This window comes from Malaclemys terrapin, chromosome 2 (assembly GCF_027887155.1).
Source record: "Malaclemys terrapin pileata isolate rMalTer1 chromosome 2, rMalTer1.hap1, whole genome shotgun sequence".
NCBI lineage: Eukaryota > Metazoa > Chordata > Testudines > Emydidae > Malaclemys > Malaclemys terrapin.
This window is the reverse complement of record NC_071506.1, coordinates 16904015-16921829: the sequence shown is the minus strand read 5'-3', so window position 1 is coordinate 16921829 and position 17815 is coordinate 16904015. Positions and strand designations below refer to the sequence as shown.

The following is a 17815-nucleotide window of genomic DNA, read 5'->3' as shown; positions in this document are numbered from 1 at the left end:
TACTTATCTGTACAGTAACTGTTGTTCTTTGAGATGTGTTGGGTACATATATATTCCAGGACCCTCTTCCCTTTCCCTACTACATTGGATGCTACATATACAAAAGGACACACCCCTTTTATGTTCTTATCTCTGCACACAAGGAGAGCAGGGGTGCGTGCACTGCCTAGTGGCGCTGCTGGCAAAAGTCTCCAATTAGAAAATGTTGGGTGCACATACACCTGTAGTGGAATGTATATGTGCACAACACTCTTCAAAAACTGTTACTTTATGGGTAAGTACCTTTTTTTGTTTTGTTTTTTTGTTTTTTTAAAAACAGAATATTAGGTTTTTTTCCTTTGAGTTCTCTGGCCTTTTGTCCAGGTTGTTGGGATCTGTAATGTGGCATGACGTTCAGGGCTTTTGTCCCTTGTATTCCGTAGTGGCTGATTTAAATAAAATATATTAGGCTTCAAGCACTGTGCTTTTTGAAAGGCAAAAGTGTTAATTATTAACTAGTGGGCATTATCTAGATTTGTCAGTCATCTGCTAGATGCTCTGTGCACCAGTTTCATATCCAGGGCACAGAAGAGGTGGAGTATGAGCTCCATCTGTTCATCCTGGAATATTGGTTTAACACCAACAAGTCTGATTCTGGGGACCTGGACAAGTCCATGGCCAGAGACTACCCTCTTCCTGAGCCAAAGAGGAAATAGAAAGACAAATCCAAGCCTCATACATTGAAGGCTATTCTAGAAGCTCAAGCAAGCATCCAACCATGTGAGCTCAAGGCCTCAGATCTCTCTAGTGCAGAGGCGGATGAAGGAGGGAGAAAGTTTTCCAACTGCTTAGGGGATATAATCTTAGATTGTAAATTCTGAAGGACAGAGACTGACTCTTAATGTTTATACAGCATCTAACATACTGGCTTCTCAAACTTTATTGGGGCCTCTATATGGGTGCTACAATAATAGAAATATTTCTTAAACATATACCTACATTTGGTACTTTTGCTTCCACAAGAGGAGCAGTATTTCCTACATCTGCAATAGCTCACCCTGGTCACTCTCAACTGTGAATGTGTCAGTGCCATTTTTATGCATATGCTTCTTTTAAACCAGTGGTTCTCAAACTTTTGTACTGATGACCCCTCTCACATAGCAAGCCTTTGAGTGTGACCCCCCCCCCTTATAAATTTAAAAACACATTTTAATATATTTAACACCATTATAAATGCTGGAGGAAAAGCATGGTTTGGGCTTGAGGCTGACAGCTCGCGACCCCCCATGTAATAACCATGTGACCCCCTGAGGGGTCCCGACCCCCAGTTTGAGAACCCCTGTTTTAAACTATCTTATTGACAATCACACAGGAGTAAGTCACTCACAAAACCAATTTATAACATTGATTCTTCTGTGGAGATTGTGGTCTCAACAGAAGAAACTCCTGGCTTTTTCACTTGGCTATCTGTGTTGTGGGCCAGAAGAGTTTTGAGGACTTACTATATATAATTGCTGAAGATAGAACAGGAAAGGTCACAGACTCTTCAATGTTCTCAAGACTTTTCAGAAGGTAAGGTGACCTTGTAAACTAATAATGGTTTCCTTTAGCCAATAAAAGGTCTTTGGCTTAGTTCTGTTTCTGCCTTCTGTTGCCAAAAGAAATAACACACCAGGAACTAAGCAAGACTCAACACCTTCCTGTCCCGTCCCCCCAATACTTTTAATATATTGTATTCTTGTTATCTTATATTTAGAAATGTGCCCAGTGCATGACGTCTGAGCCTAGTTACATAAAACAGTTTCTCCTATAAAATATATTGCCAATGAAAAGAACCGTTGGTGAACAACAGTTCCACCCATTACATCGGCTATGGTTCCATAAAGGCAAGGATTATTGACCAAGCACCATCCCAATCCTTACTACTGTGAACAGGGCACATTTCAGATATTTTAAAATGGAGTGCTGAGCAGGGGGTTGAATACAAAATGGTCTGATATAAAAATGCATTTTTGAGGGGGGGGGGAATTCTTTAAAAACCCCACTAAAATAAGGAATCTGGCAAGTCTGCCCAGGGAGAAGGCAAGGACCCTTCTGATATCCAGTGACTGAGAACTGGATTCCTTTCTGGAGGCATGAGGTTTTGAGTAAAACAGGGGCAAGTGAATCTCCTGGGTAATGAGATATTCTAAGGAGACCTGGGGAGGAAGCATGGATGGGGGCATAGTATAATTTGCATTTGTAAAAGGTGGTATATGGTGGGTCAGCCATGGGTGCTCCCAACTCTCCTATTCATTTTACTGAAGTAATGATGATGATGAATGACGTATTGAAGGAAAGTTGGAGGACAGAGCAGATAGTCATCAGCCCAAAGGATGGGGGAGGTCTTAGTGCATTAAGAACCAAATTGAGGTCCTGCTGGAAGTGCAAGTTCTGAAGAGGGAAAAATAAGCTGTATGGACTCTGGAGGAATCTGGTTGCTGTAGAGTGTGCGAAGAATGGGAAAGCCATGAATGGGTGAGTGGAAAGCTGTAGTGATGGCTAGATGCCCTCTGGTAGAACTCATGAGAGATCCTGTGTCTTTAATTCCAATAAGTAATCCATGATCTTGGAAAACAGAACCTCTGATGCTTGAGGAGGGAGCACCAGGACTGGAAATGTTTCCACTTTTGGGGGCATGTCTTGTGAGTTTTGAGGTTTCTACTAGATAGGTCAATATTCCTATCTAAACAGGTTAGCTCCATATTCAAGTTCTTGAGGAGTCATGTTTTCAGGTTCGGGGAGGAGGGACCATCATGAATGAAGATCCCTGAGTTCTGTGGCAAGAGATTCTTCGTGATAGAAAGTTTGAGGTGTGTTATGTCCGAGAGGTGGATGAGGTTTGAGTACAAGACCCGTCTTGGTTAGCCCAGTGCTATGAGAATAGCTCTGGCTGTGTCTCATTGCAGCTTGAGAAGGCTCTTGATGATTAATAGTAGAGGTGGCTAAGAAGAGTATGGGGCCATGGTATTGTCAAGATAGCTCCCAGAGATTTATGGCCAGAACCTTCCATGGAGCAGAAACAGGCAACACTTTGTGGTGTTCAGGATGGCGAAGAGGCCTATTCCTGGAAGACCCCTGCAAAAGACAGAGTCTTTGAGTTCTCATTTGTAGTCTTGTCAGAAGTATCTGCTCAAGAAGTCTGCAAGTGTATTTTAGAAGCTTGGTAGGTAGACTGCTCATATTTCTATCCAATGGTAGAAACACTAGTTCCACAGCCTTAGCGACTTTGCGCACAAGAATTGTGATCTTGTGCACCTTCGAGGTTGATGTAATATATCACTACCCAGTTGTCCAACATTACTCTGTGACCCTTGTGTCATGAAGGAAGTATTATGAAGCATATAAGACTGTTCTTAGCTCTGGAATGTTGATATGAAGTGTCAGTTCCTGTAAGACCATTTGCCCTGGGCTGTGACTCCCTGCTAGTGCGCTCCCCATCCTAGCAGAGGTGTCTGTGGTGAGGATCTTTGATGGTGTAGAATACGAGAATGGGGTTCCAACACAGACTAAGTGGGTTCTTCCACTATGTGAAAGTCTCCTCCACACTCTGAGAGACTGTAATGTTTTTGGATAGGCTTTGTCTGATAGGGGTATACATTGTTTGGGGTATACAAAGCTCAACTGCTTTGGAGGACAGGGTCATAATTCAAAATGATCTGGACAAATTGGAGAAATGGTCTGAGGTAAATGGGATGAAGTTTAACAGAGACAAATGCAAAGTGCTCCACTTGGGAAGGAAAAATCAGTTTCACACATACAGAATGGGAAGAGACTATCTAGGAAGGAGTACGGCAGAATGGGATCTAGGGGTTATAGTGGACCACAAGCTAAATATGAATCAAAAGTGTGATGCTGTTGCAAAAAAAGCAAACATGATTCTGGGATGTATTAACAGGTGTGTTGTGAGCAAGACACAAGAAGTCATTCTTCCACTCTACTCTGCGCTGGTTAGACCTCAACTGGAGTATTGTGTCCAGTTCTGGGCACCGCATTTCAAGAAAGATGTGGAGAAATTGGAGAGGGTCCAGAGAAGAGCAACAAGAATGATTAAAGGTCTTGAGAACATGACCTATGAAGGAAGGCTGAAAGAATTGGGTTTGTTTAGTTTGGAAAAGAGAAGACTGAGAGGGGACATGATAGCAGTTTTCAGGTATCTAAAAGGGTGTCATAAGGAGGAGAGAGAGAACTTGTTCACCTTAGCCTCTAAGGATAGAACAAGAAGCAATGGGCTTAAACTGTAGCGAGGGAGGTTTAGGTTGGGCATTAGGAAAAAGTTCCTAAATGTCAGGGTGGTTAAACACTGGAATAAATTGCCTAGGGAGATTGTGAAATCTCCATTGGTGGAGCTTTTTGAGAGCAGGTTAGACAAACACCTGTCAGGTATGGTCTAGATAATAATTAGTCCTGCCGTGAGTGCAGGGGATTGGATTAGACGACATCTTGAGGTCCCTTAGAGTCCTATGATTCTGATTCTGTGGAGAGTCACAGACATGGAGGCTGACCTGTGACCCAAGAGCTGACATGTGACCCTTTCTGTTTGTGGGCTGTTTGTTGTAGTGTTGAGATAATATTGGATAGGGTAGAAAATAGGGTCCGGCTGTTGTGAAATCTAGGGTAGCTCCTGTAATGTCTGTTCTTTTGTACTGGGGCCAGTATGGATTTCTAGTGATTGATATGGTGCCCCAGAGATTGGAATAAGGTTAAGTCTTGGATGTTGCTGGGTGGACCTCTTGAGCTGGCAGGCCTCTTAGCAGCCAACCATCCAAGTTTGGGAATACTGAGCTCCACCACTGTCAGATGCAAGCTGATATCTCTGGGAAAATCTTTGTAAATAACCTTAGGGCAGTGGAGAGTCCAAAAGGGAAAATTTGATATTGATAGTGATCTGTTTCTGTTACAAAGCATAGGAGACAGTTGTGAGCAGGTGGATCGCTACTTGAAAGTATCCTGAAGGTTGACATCAACTAAACATCTTCCTGGATCTCAGGAAGGGATTATGGTAGCTAGTATCACTATTCTGAGATGTGTGCTAGAACATAGTTGTTCAAGCTTCTTACATCAAGGATTGGTCTCTATCTGCTAGCTCTCTTGGTATCTAGAAAGCAATTGGAAAAGAAGCATCTTCTGACTAATTCTAGTGGAACTGGCTTCACTGCCCCCGGGGGGAGGAGAGATTTAATTTATTATTCTAGGATTCCTTCTGAGAAGTCCTTGAAGAGGGTGGAGGGGAGGGATAGGATGGAAGTGGATAACCTCCAATATCCACTTGTCTGAAGTAGGATGTTCCCAGGCAAGCAAAAAGTAAGACAGTCAGCTTCCAAAGGGGCTATAGTTGCACAACAGAGGATCCAGTGGAATAGATTGGTCGATGCCCTTAACCGAGATGTCAAAACCGCCTCTTAGAAGGATGGGCAGATTAAGAAGTACGGGTGGAAGATCCCTGTCTCTGCAGTTTGACTCTTTTCTGGAAGGTCTCCTGAGGTGTGCAGAAAGTGTGCTGGTGGTACTAGAATGGTCTGGATCTGAGTGGTTTGGGATCTACTAAAGCGTCTTTTCGTTGCAGCACGTAAATCAGAATGCTGTGTCCTGATGCCGCAGGCTGTTGAGAAGAAACTGAGCAACAACGAGTTTTCGCTTCCTTAAATGACCTTGCTCAAAGCACAAGATACTGCTCTGTGCAGGCAAAGGCTTGCAGTCACTAGAGTGCATGGGCATGTGCACATCCTATGGTGGAGAACCCATACGATCATATACTCGAACTATGAATTTTCAAAATATTGGCCTTTATGCCTCAGCTTCCTCAACTACAAGATTGGGATAATACTTCCTTATCTTACATGGGGGTTGCTTTCAGAGGGACCTGTGAATGCTCAGTACCTCTGATAATAAAGCCACTTATTTAGGTTCCTAAATAGAAACTAAGGTGACCAACTTTAGACACCCAAATGTCAACATTCTGGCCAGAGGTTTTGGCAAATAGAACATGGGTCTCCTGAGTTCCAGTCCTCTTCTGTAATCACAAAACCATCATTTAAGAGCTAACTAGCTGAAAATCTTTTGATATACAGCAATGATAAATGGGACCACAAAAATAGTCTCATCGTTACAAACAGGACTTTCAGTTTAAAATGACTGAAAACCAATTGCTAGAATAGAATCCATAATTTTGTCAAGAACTAGTATAAAAAACAAACACTAGGACAAACTGATGTCTTTTTTGTTTTTTTGTAACAGACATTTAGACCATCACAGACTATGGGACCCCAATGAATTTGCTGTCTCCTGCTTCAAAATCATCATGTATTCTATACAGGTAGGTTTGATCTAGTCCAGTGATTACCTGTACGTACCATAAGAACAAAGCTGACTAAATGAATTATATGCTCGCTTACTCATAATTAAGGCTGTTTTAGTCACGGGTATTTTTAGTAAAAGTCATGGATAGGTCACAGGCTGTGAATTTTTGTTTACTGCCTGTGATCTGTCCATGACTTTTACTAAAAATACCCATGAGTTAATCTTGGGCACGGGGCCACGGGTGCTCTGGGTGGGGCGATCTGGGGGCATTGAGGGAGGTGTCCCAGGACCCCACTGGTGGGAGAGGGGAGGAGGCAGTGCGGCCCAGGATCTCACTGGTAGTGGTGGGGAGTGGCCAGGCAGCATGGCCTGGGACCCCCGCTGGTGCTGAGGCGGAAGTGTTAGCAAGGCTGGCAGGGGCTCCCTACCCGGCTCCGCGTCCCTGCAGCAATTAGGCGCGGAGGGGTCAGGGGGCTCGGCGCTCTGCTCCTGCCACAAGCGCCGGCTGCCACAGCTCCCATTGTCCGGGAACCGCAGCCAATGGGAGCTGCGGGGGCGGTACCCACGGGTAGTGTGCGGCGTGTAGCCCCGTCCCTCCACTGCCTAGGAGCTGCAGGGCCATACCAGTGGAAGCTGGGGAGCCCCCCATCCCGAGGTAAGTGTCCCCCCCGCATTCCCCCCAATCCCCTAGCCCTGAATCCCCTCCCACACACCCAAACTGCTGCTTCTGGCCCGGTGCGGCCAGAGCCATGTAGCCACTGAGCCAGCACCAGCCGCTGCAGAAGTCACGGAGGTCACGGAAAGTCATGGAATCCGTGACCTCTGTGGCAGACTCACAGCCTTACTCACAATGGTCGATCTCTGTTTGGTGGTAGATGAAGGCAAAGAATATACAATGTCACTGCCATTTATGTGCCTTATAAGAAAATTCAATCTCATCCTCCAGTAGTTGTCAAACAGTTTAACCCTGTAACGGTGACCAAGAATCACAGTTGTTAAGTATCTAATCCCATATGTTGTCAGATTTTTAGGTGTGAGGAAGGAGGAAGAATAAAACTGACTTTCAGGTCATAACCAGCACACACATCCAAAAGGCAAAGAATTGTCACTTTATTAACTCAAACTATTGATCCAAGTGATACAAGTAATATTTGCCATTCCATCAGTGTACCACTTAAATAAGGCTGCGCTCATTCTGAGAAATTGAGAGATGGGGGGGGGTGTCATGGATTATGGGGGATTCAGGGCCCTGCACCCCCGGCTTCCTGCGATTCACCATGACTCTCAGCCAGCCAGTAAAGCAGAAGGTTTATTTAGATGACAGAAATACAGTCCAAGACAGGTCTTGCAGGCACAGACAACAGGACCCCCCTCAGGTCCATCTTGGGGTCCCAGGGCGCCCCAGCCCCCTTGGGAGGTCAGAGCCCTGTCTGCCCCCCAGCCATATCACCAGCCAGCTCCTGAAAACTCTCCCTTCAGCGACCCCTCCCACAGCCTTTGTTCAGTTTCCCCGGGCAAAGGTGTCACCTGGCCTCTAACCCCTTCCTGGGTTCTCACGTTACATGCTCAGGTATTTTCCCTTGGTCAGTCTCCCATTCCCCAACACAGACCATCCTAGCCACACTCCCCTGTCAGCATTTAAAGACCAGAGTAAGAACAGTCTCAGTTCGTCACAGGGGGTACTAATGGAAAATGGTCCTGGCATCCTTTATCCACCTTTAGTCAAGCTCTTTATTGACTGGAATGTAGAAATGTATAATTGTGCCCAAAAGCAGTGCTAAAGAGAAGAGGAACACAACTCAAGATTATTAGTCTGAGTTCAGGGCTGAATATTTGTGTGTGGAGATATCTTTAATTAGAAAGGAAAGTAACAAACCATTTTTTTTCTTTTATAGGCACAATACTCCCATCATGTAATACAGGAGACTCTTGGACACCTTGATGCTCGCAAAAGGGATTCGCCACGAGTCCGAGCAGGCATTATTCAGGTTCTTTTGGAAGCAGTTGCCATTGCTGCTAAAGGATCCATAGGTGAGTCATGGTAAATTAATTTTATGAAACCAATGAACTATTTCAATGAATTTCAGAATGAATAAAAACTTAAACTGTTGGCTTTTTTAGCTTTTCTTTCAAATCCATAATTAAATCAGATTTTCCATTCTCTCTTTGGTGTAGGTGGAACTTGACCTAAATTTTGTTCAGCACTTAGAGCTTGTTCCAGAGCGCTGGTCCTATAACTGCAGGTGTGGCCTACCATGGCGGTTAGAGGGCCTCAGCCCTTTACAAGCAGGAATTCTAGGGGATGTAGACTTGAGTAATTATGTGAGAGAGACAAGGGCTGTTGCTTAGTCAGAGAGAAACCAAGGTCTAAGAGTCTCCACAATGACCGGCAGAAGGAAAACTTCTAAGTGAAGAGCAGTGGCCAAAGGGTCCAGAGTGGGACTGGCAGAGCTCCTTCCACAGAAGGAGCTGGGGCAGGACCCTGGTAGCAGGACAATTGAGAGTCCTTGGAAAGGAAATTCGGTGAAGCCCTGATAGATTGGTAATTGTGAAACTCTGGGGAAGAACCAAAAGGGACCTGAGGAGCCCAGGAACAATGCTGAATTTTATGTTTAATAAATGAAACCCTAGCGGAGAGACTTTGTGATGAAATTCAATATTATGTTTCTGATTTTGTCTAGCCCTAAATAGGAGGAGAAATTGAGACACAGCAGTGTACCCACTTGGGGAGGTGCCTCTTATGGCACTAAATATGTGTATCAATACTGATCCTTAGAACATGAGTGGCCATATTGGGTCAGACCAATGTTCCATCTTGCCTAGTATTCTGTCCAGCAGTGACCAGTGCCAGATGCTTCAGAGGGAATGAGCAGAACAGGGCAATCATCAAGTAATCCATCCCCTTGTTCAGTCCCAGCTTCTGGCAGTTGGAGACTTAAGTACATCTGGAGCATTGTGTTGCCTCCCAAACCATCTTGGCTAATAGCCATTGATGTACCCATTATCCTTGAATTTATCCAGGGGTTTTTTTGTTTTGTTTTGTTTTAACCCAGTTATATTTTTTGACCTTCATAGCATCCCACGGAAATGAGTCCCACAAGTTGACTGTGTTGTATGAAGGGTACTTCCTTAGGTTTGTTTTTAAACCTACTGCCTATTAATTAGGGGGAGTGAGTCATGGTTCTTACGTTTTATGTGAAGGGGTAAATAACACTACTTTATTTACTTTTTTCCACACAATTCTTGATTTTATGGACCTCTGTCATATCTCACCCCCTTAGTCATCTCTTTTCTAAGATGAACATTTTAATTTCTCATCGTATGGAAGCTGTTCCATGCCCCTAACCATTTTTTGCCTTCTTCTACCTTATCTAATTCTCGTGTATCTTTTTAGAGATGAGGCAATCAAATCTGCACGCAGAAGTCAAGATGCGGGCATACCATGGATTTATATAATGGCATTCTGATATCTTCTGTCTGATTATCTATCTCTTTCCTAGTAGTTTCTAGCATTCTGTTTGCTTTTTTGACTGCCGCTGCACATTGAGCAGATGTTTTTGGGGAACTATCCACAATGACTTCAAGATCTTTCTTGAGTGATAACTAATTTAAACTCCTCCATTTTGTATATATAGTTGGGATTACTTTTTCTGTTGTTCATTACTTTGCTCTTATCAACATTGAATTTCATCTGCCATTTGGTTTCCCAGTCACCTGGGTTTTTTAAGATCCCTTTGTAACTGTTAACAGTCAGCTTTGAACTTAACTATCTGAAATTTTGCCACCTCTCTGCACACCCCCATTTTCCAGATCATTTATGAATATGTTGAACAGCACAGGTTCCACTACAGATCCGTCGGATAATCTCTCCATTGTGATAATCCTTCATAATTATAAAATCAATGTTAGGCTCCAACCACCAGTGAATGCATTATGGTTATGTGATTCAGTGTGGCTTTTCATTTTGTCACGTGTCTCATTAGTAATTGACATTCTATTAGCCTTAATGAAAGGTATCTGAAAAAGCCTACTCATCAGCTTTCCTATAGGCTGCTACTGACCCAGCAATGTACTTTGGGTTGGTGGCTTAATTCTGTTATGCTCTGAATGCATGGAAAGTGGTGTTCCAAAATGCACTGTGCTCTTCAGAATCTGAAAACACACACAGTTAGTTATATTGATGGTTTCCAGATAAATTTACCAGTGAAAATATATTTAGAATTTCATAAATGGGCACGTCATACAACTGATCATTTTAAATTGTTTTTAATTTGAAAAATTGGGAGTTAAATACACTCTTAATTTCCTAAATGGGGAAATTTATTTAACTTAATTGTGAGGCTTATGTATAATGGAACTTTTAAATTATTTGGAAGACATATCAGTCTCCCTCTCCCATTTTCATGCTTTCCTCAATGCTATTCCTATGCAGCCTTTGTGATCTTGTGTACCATTTAACTCTCTCACTTCTAGCAATAACCCTTGAAATACACAATTTCATTATGTATAACAATAATTGTTAATGTTTATAAAATCTGAGGAACCAACAAGAAACTGAAGCCAATCAAATCACTTGCTCTATGGGAACTACTCTAACCTAAGAGCTCCTTTTTTTTCTGCTTTGTTTTTTCTATTGCTTGCAGTTTGTTTTTCATTGTTGATTTAAGCAAGGGCCTGATTCTTCCAGATGTAAGGTGGTCCTACTTGCATAAATAGACCTATTAGCCTTGTCTACAATGTGAAAAAATCCATTGCTGACAACAGAGGGTTGAGCTGAAAAGGTTTAAAAGCAAGTGTAGACAAGGACAAACCATTCAACACCAGAAACAGTGGTCAAAACTGGGTTGGAACCCTAAGCCTAGAAATGAAGCAGGATTTAACTGAGGTTTCTGAAACCGTTTAACTCAGTTTGTTCTTAATGTAACTGCAAGTGTATGTACGTTCAGTTGCATCCATTGATGACACCTGTTAGCAGCAGTTCATTTTCCTAATGTAGACAAAGCTTCTGACTTCAATGAGAATATGCATTTAAATGTTACTGTTATCAAGCTCTTAGACTGGAAAGATCAGGGACTTAGATGTGGGTGTGAAAAATTTACCCTAAGTCCCATTTTCAAAAGAGACTCAGGGACAGATTTTCACTATTATACGTGCTTAAAAAGAGTGTTTCCATCTTTAAAATAGCCATAATGCTCCCTGTGGTTTTGTGTTGAAGACTTTGAATTTCTGACTGCTTACTTTCTCCTTCAAACAAATCAAGTTCACCTGTACTTTTCAGCATAATCTACAGTTCTCTTGAAGAGGGATTGTTGAAGACGTGTCTAGTTTTGTTAGGCATTTTTCATTTTTAAACTACAGCCATTATCATCTATTACTTTACAGGCCCAACTGTCTTGGAAGTGTTTAATACTCTACTGAAGCACTTGCGTCTCAGTGTTGATTTTGAATTAGGTGAGAGGCGTAGCTCAACTGGCAGTGCCAGTTTCAGCACAAGCTCCAAAGAAAGCGACGAGAGGATTGTCCAGAATGCCATTATTCAAACAATCGGTGAGTGAAAGGGTTTTTTTCCGTTGAGCGTGGACTCACTTAAAAACTGACATGGGTATGAAGTCTAAACACAGAGCACTCCTCTAAATAAAGGTCTTGCCATTCAACTCTTCTCTGTTTCCCCTCACTCCCACCAAGATAAGAATAAGGTGTCTGACTGCACCAGCTTTTAGAACACAGGCTGGGTTTGTGGGGTTGAGAGTTAGAGGGAGCTGTCTTTTTACTTGTTAACTGGGCAAATAAGATTTCAGTCACTGACACACAATAAAAATGGAACTCTGTCACTTCGGCCGAGTCATATTGCTGATGAATATTGTGCTTTGGAAAAATACAAATAAAACCTATGGGTTTATGCCTCTTACCTAAAGCATAACCCTTGAAATATAAAGCTGCTGTCTTAAATTTCCATATATTAATGTATGCAGTGTATAATTCATATGTATACAATATCTATATGATATGAAAACCACCTGGGCATCACAGTATGCAGTAGTGAGATATATTTTAAGTGTTACTGCTAGGAAACTTGTTCAAAAATCTAACATAGCCGCAACAATGACACCTAATGGCCACTTGTATTTATAGAGTTACTGCAGTGTTTCCAAGAGACACAAAATCCTGTTTTAGCATCCAGTTCTGTAAATAATTTCATTAGCATAACTTCTCTCTTTTCAGACATTCCTGTTATTTTAGTGCTATTTGTGTTGCTATGCATTTAATTAAAATTATTACTTTAAATTTCCCCCAATTATTTAGGTCTCATTCCCTCAAATTTTTGTTCAGCAAATTTGGCAAATTAATCTGTTTTTAAAATTTCTCTGTACCTTAACCTTTACGACTGCAGTAGTTATTTCTCAACTTTCAACTTTCTTAAAAAAACCTTTGTCATGGTTTTAGAAATCTTTCTAGCTCAAAAATCCAGATTTAACATTACTGTATTGTAGTTGATAGGTGAAGAGAGAGCATAGTCATATTATTGTAAGAGTTCTCTTTTGAGCACCCCATTCATGTTTAATAATAGCATAGGAATGTGCAAAGGTAAGGAATTGAATTAAATTTTGTTCTAGCTTGGAAAATTTCCAGCTCCTGAATATTCTGTTACCTTGCAATTAATGTCAAATGCCCTGGTTTAAATAGTATAATTACTCAGGAAAGATGAGACTAGAAAGTGTGTGTTGTGGGGAAGAGGGAGAATGAGGCAGTCATGACAAGCTGGTGTATACTAATGGGCAGAGTTGCCCAGATGATGACTTTGTATCTATTACAGCCGTAATACAAACTAGAAAATTGCAAAAGGTACAGGAGACCCAGATAGAATAGATATTTTATTTCTTACATTTATTAACCTCTGTAATATAAAGAGAGTAGCTTGAAATGTCATCTTTCTCTCCATTTTTATTTAGGGTTTTTTGGGAGCAATCTCCCAGATTACCAGCGGTCCGAGATTATGATGTTCGTTATGGGGAAAGTACCTGTTTTTGGGACATCCTCACATTCGCTGGATACAAGCCACCTTGGGTTTGTACTTTGTTGCTTTTTTTTTTTTTTTTTTTTTTTGAGCTTCTGAATATAAACTCTTTTCTGTTCTGAAGCCCTGCTAAAGTAGAACTTTTAAAAATTGGAATTTAAAATAACTCTCAGCTGCTAGGTTTCTATTAAATGTGCTAGAGAAACAAGCCACACACAATGACAGCAGTATGAACCCAGCATCCAAAATGCAACTTTAATTACAGTTGATTGGAAAGCCCTACATGTGCACTACAAAATTTCTGCTCTTCAAACTCATATAGGTGTTTCTAAAAATCACTGCACTTAATGTTCCATTAATTCCTCACATTTTTAGGAAGTATGCTTTTAGTCATTGAATTCTCTTCTGGCTACAAATTTTTAGACAGCTGAATAATTGAGAAAGTTTTCTGCTGCATTCTATACTAATTGACTTTAAGATTAAGAGAAGGAGTCATGGTGGAAAAATGATGCTGAACTCGTTTAACTTCAGATGGCTTCTTTTTCATTTTAAAATTGGGTGGTCAATATGGACACTTAAGGCCTGATTTTTCCGAAGTGCTGACCAGCCACAATTCCATTTGAATTCATTGGAAGCTGTGAGTGCTCCGCACTTCTGACATTTAGGCTCAATATATACCAAGTTCAGCACTTCATATAAGGAAGCATTCAATATTGGGGAAACTTATGAAATTTAGGCCCCTCTCTATTTACAGCATCGTCCTGTGTTACTTTGTATGTTCTTTGTGTCTAATTGCTTACTCAGTTGTGTGCCTTCCTGTGACTATCCCTTTGAAATGGTTTTTTACCCATTTATTTGTACCTCTTTTATCGGTGTACACCCTTTTTTGGTTAGTATTGTACCTTGCTCTCCTAGCTTGTTGGTTTCCTCTTGGCACACAAGAAATTATTAAAAACCGTATTTGTGGTTGAATAATATTTTGAAGTTATCCAGAGAAATTGATTCAAGCTAAATTTTGAGTATCTCCCCTTATTCTAGGGATTTGGGAACGAGGCGGATTCAGATCATGTTGCTGAGATCTTTACTTATGGTAAGCCTTATTTGTTAAATATATTTTCTAAAAAATGCTATAGATAACTTATTCTGTAAACGCACCGAATTTTGATTCTAGTCAAATTATGAAATGCAGTGTACATGTTCACACTACCAAGATATGTAAATATATAAAGTAAAATCACAGCTTCTCAAGCACAGGTGATTTACAAGTAGCTCAGAAGTTAATCCTCCATTCCCACAGAATAGTTCAGAGGATGTCAGTCATAATTGGGACTGTAGGCCCAAAGAATGCCAGGGAGTTGAAGTGGCTAGTTCTGCCAGCAGTGCTAGCAACCTCAAAGTGGAACATTTTTTCCTCTCCACCACTAGGAGAGCTGAAATTGGTAGAACACTTTCTATACCTTTCTAAGGTGTAGCAGTGGGTGCTTATTAAGCGCCCAGTGCCTCAGGAGGCATTGTGGTTTAAAATGGCATAGCACTTCAGGCACCATCACTCAGTTAGTGCCTCACCTCCCAAGCCTTCTTCATCTTCTTAAAAGGCATAATTAGAAATACTGATTTTTCACAAATATTGTCTTTTAAACTTTAACATTTCTTTAGCCATTCAAATTACACTTAAATATGAAATTTACCAAATGATCCGGGGCTCTAGGAAACACCTCATGAGTTTCAGTTGGTTTTAATAACTCATCATTGGTAGAAGGGGCGAAATGTTTGTAGAGTGATTTAGATTGTGGTTTTGATCATTGTTGCTATATAATAGGTAAGGCTCCGATTTTGTCACGGAATCCATGACTTCCAGAGACCTCCGTGACTTCAGCTGCGGTAGCTGGGAGCTGCAGGGTCCCCCCACTGCCCGCGGCGGCTAGGAGCTGTGGGGAACCCTGGCCTCCAGCAGCGGCGGAGAGTAACCCCGCAGCTCCGGGCCGCCAGCGGTGACAGGGGGTACCCCACAGCTGCACAGTGACAGTGAGGGCTGAAATTTCAGGGTCTGGCATCTGCCCAAAATGCCTTTTTAAAAAAAAATCAGCTGTTTGACTACACAGAGTGGGGGGGAAGTTTCACCACTTATTTAAAAAAAAAAAAAAAAATCACGACTTTTTTCAAAAAAAGATGTAGTGCAGAAAGTGGTGTGGCTAGGAAATTATTCAGCCGTAAAATTGCTGTTATTGAGAGGAGTTGTATTTAAATTTTCCAGTAAAATTGGTCAAGTTTTAGGGTTTGAAAGTAGAATGTTTTGTATACACAACACTTGCAATATGAATGTCTTCTTCTTTTTACCAATTTTCTAAGCAAAGAAAGGCTGTATTGCATCTGCACGTGTGGTTGGGCGATCTAGATAAGTCTACAAGGGAGAGCTTGTTGCATATATGGTTCCGCTGATAAGGGACTCATTGAATGAGGCAGGGCTCCTAACCTCATTCTTTAGATTGAATGGTTAAAAACCTTCTGTGCCGGGAGCATAGTTTTTTCACATATTTATTATCCAATCTCATATTGTGTCCAGGAGCTTGAAATATAACATGTAGATGCTGATTCTGGAACTGCTTTCACACAGGCTGAGGGATCTGCCCATATGGATACAATTGTACAATAAGCGCTTTGAGGTCATGTGCCAAAGTCAATTAGTCAATGGGGAATCTTTCCATTGACTTTAGTGAGTATTGGATCAGGCCCTAAAAGAGGCAGACCTTTGCACAAACTGTTGCCTCATTCAGTGCACATCTTTCATGGGATAGGGCATTCCTGTAATATCCAGCTTAAGAAATATTTTTATTTTTTCAGGGAGAGGGAGACCCAGAAATTCTAGTTTTTAAAAAAAACCTCTTAAGATAATATTAAGAATGCATGAATAAACAGTCAAGTCAGAAAATTCCAAGTTAATTGCATTTACAAATGAACCTAACCCCCCAAACACTTGAACAAAATCTGCTCACTCAGAAATGGAGTGGAAGTTGAGAATAATTCTTATCTACTCACATAATAATGGTTTACAATGGTATTACTTATGTTCTCTTGAATAATGAACAGGTGACTTCAGGATATAATGCAAAGACTATTGCTGCTGCGCTTCCTGCCCCATTTCTTGATCCTTTATTGTCTCCTTCACTCATGGAAGACTCTGAACTAAGACAGCTGGTCTTGGAAATATTGCATAATCTTATTGATCGGCATGACAACAGAGCAAAACTTAGAGGAATAAGGTAGTGTTCTGGTTTTAATGGCTTCAGTTATAATAATTGTTTCTAGTTTAATATCCAAATGATAAAGTAATGCATATAGTGAATTATATTTTTTTCAAAGCACAAACATTTTAATGCACTATTTTCCCAAACTTTAAGTTGTTAGATATGGTTCCTTATACACATAGCTTCCAATGTCTTATTGTTTACTATGCATTTTAGTAACACTGTAGTCCACCTTGCCATAACAAAACTGGAAAACAGTTATATTGATAGAACCATCTCTGTCCTTCAATGTCCAAGCCCTAATATATTATTTATTAAATGGAAGTTCTGAATAGTTGTTGGTTTAATTAAGTTTTTAATCGTATTTTTGCTTTGTAGAAGATAGTTGTTGCTCTGTAAAATGCAATCTTCTGTGTTTGAGTCATCATTACTTTTGTTTCCTTCCTTTAAAACTGAAAATTGAATGTGATTGTTAAACATGGGTATAATTAAAATGGAAATTGCAAGAATGTTTTGAATAGCTCATATATATTACGTAGCCTGTTTTTTCCCATACAACTTCCCTTAACAAATTATAAATAGGTTATTTTATTAAAATGACATACTTGTTGCCTTTGTAGAATAATACCAGATGTTTCTGATCTAAAGATAAAACGAGACAAAATTTCAAGGCAAGACGTGAGCTTCATGAAGAAGGTAATAGCATGAAACAGTTATCTTTTCCTTTGAAGGAGCATGTAAAGTAGCTGAATCATTAACTCATCTTTCTTTGCTGCAACATTTTCACATCAAATTAAAAATCTCAATATAAAATTTTTATACATTTATTTTAATTTATAGCACCTTAAAAGCAAGGTACTGAATCATTTCCAAGACAGTTCTGTGCACTGAAGAATTTACAGCTTAATCTCTCATTCAGTGGGAGTACCCGCATGCATGAAGTTAGGTACTTTCCAGAATCAGGACTTCAACGACTTTAAGCCCTGATCCTGAAGTAAGTTCCATGCACCCAGACTCATGTGGAGCACCAATAACTTCATTATGGTACTCCAATACAGATTTAAAAAAAAAAAAAATCACTGAGGATTAAAGACAACATTTATAGCCCATAGAGCTAGCTTTAGCATTTTACTTTACTTAGCAGTAACACAAGGAACCTTCATGCTGTATCCTGTAAGGCATTAGCTTAAGCAGTTAGCATAAGACTTTGAGGCCTATAAACTTTAGCGTAGATAAG

The 17815-nt window shown here is 40.7% G+C and overlaps 1 protein-coding gene across 5 annotated transcripts in view; it reads left to right on the top strand.

The window, feature by feature from the left end:
• EFR3A (EFR3 homolog A) overlaps positions 1 to 17815 on the top strand; it is a 160068-nt gene that overhangs the window by 101059 nt on the left and 41194 nt on the right. For all 5 annotated transcript variants that reach the window (XM_054017779.1, XM_054017777.1, XM_054017780.1 and 2 more), the window contains 7 exons: positions 6256 to 6334; positions 8214 to 8349; positions 11701 to 11865; positions 13269 to 13383; positions 14372 to 14423; positions 16421 to 16593; positions 17199 to 17274. In XM_054017779.1, the coding sequence (XP_053873754.1) occupies positions 6256 to 6334; positions 8214 to 8349; positions 11701 to 11865; positions 13269 to 13383; positions 14372 to 14423; positions 16421 to 16593; positions 17199 to 17274 (796 nt within the window). The remainder of the gene's footprint in view (positions 1 to 6255; positions 6335 to 8213; positions 8350 to 11700; positions 11866 to 13268; positions 13384 to 14371; positions 14424 to 16420; positions 16594 to 17198; positions 17275 to 17815) is intronic.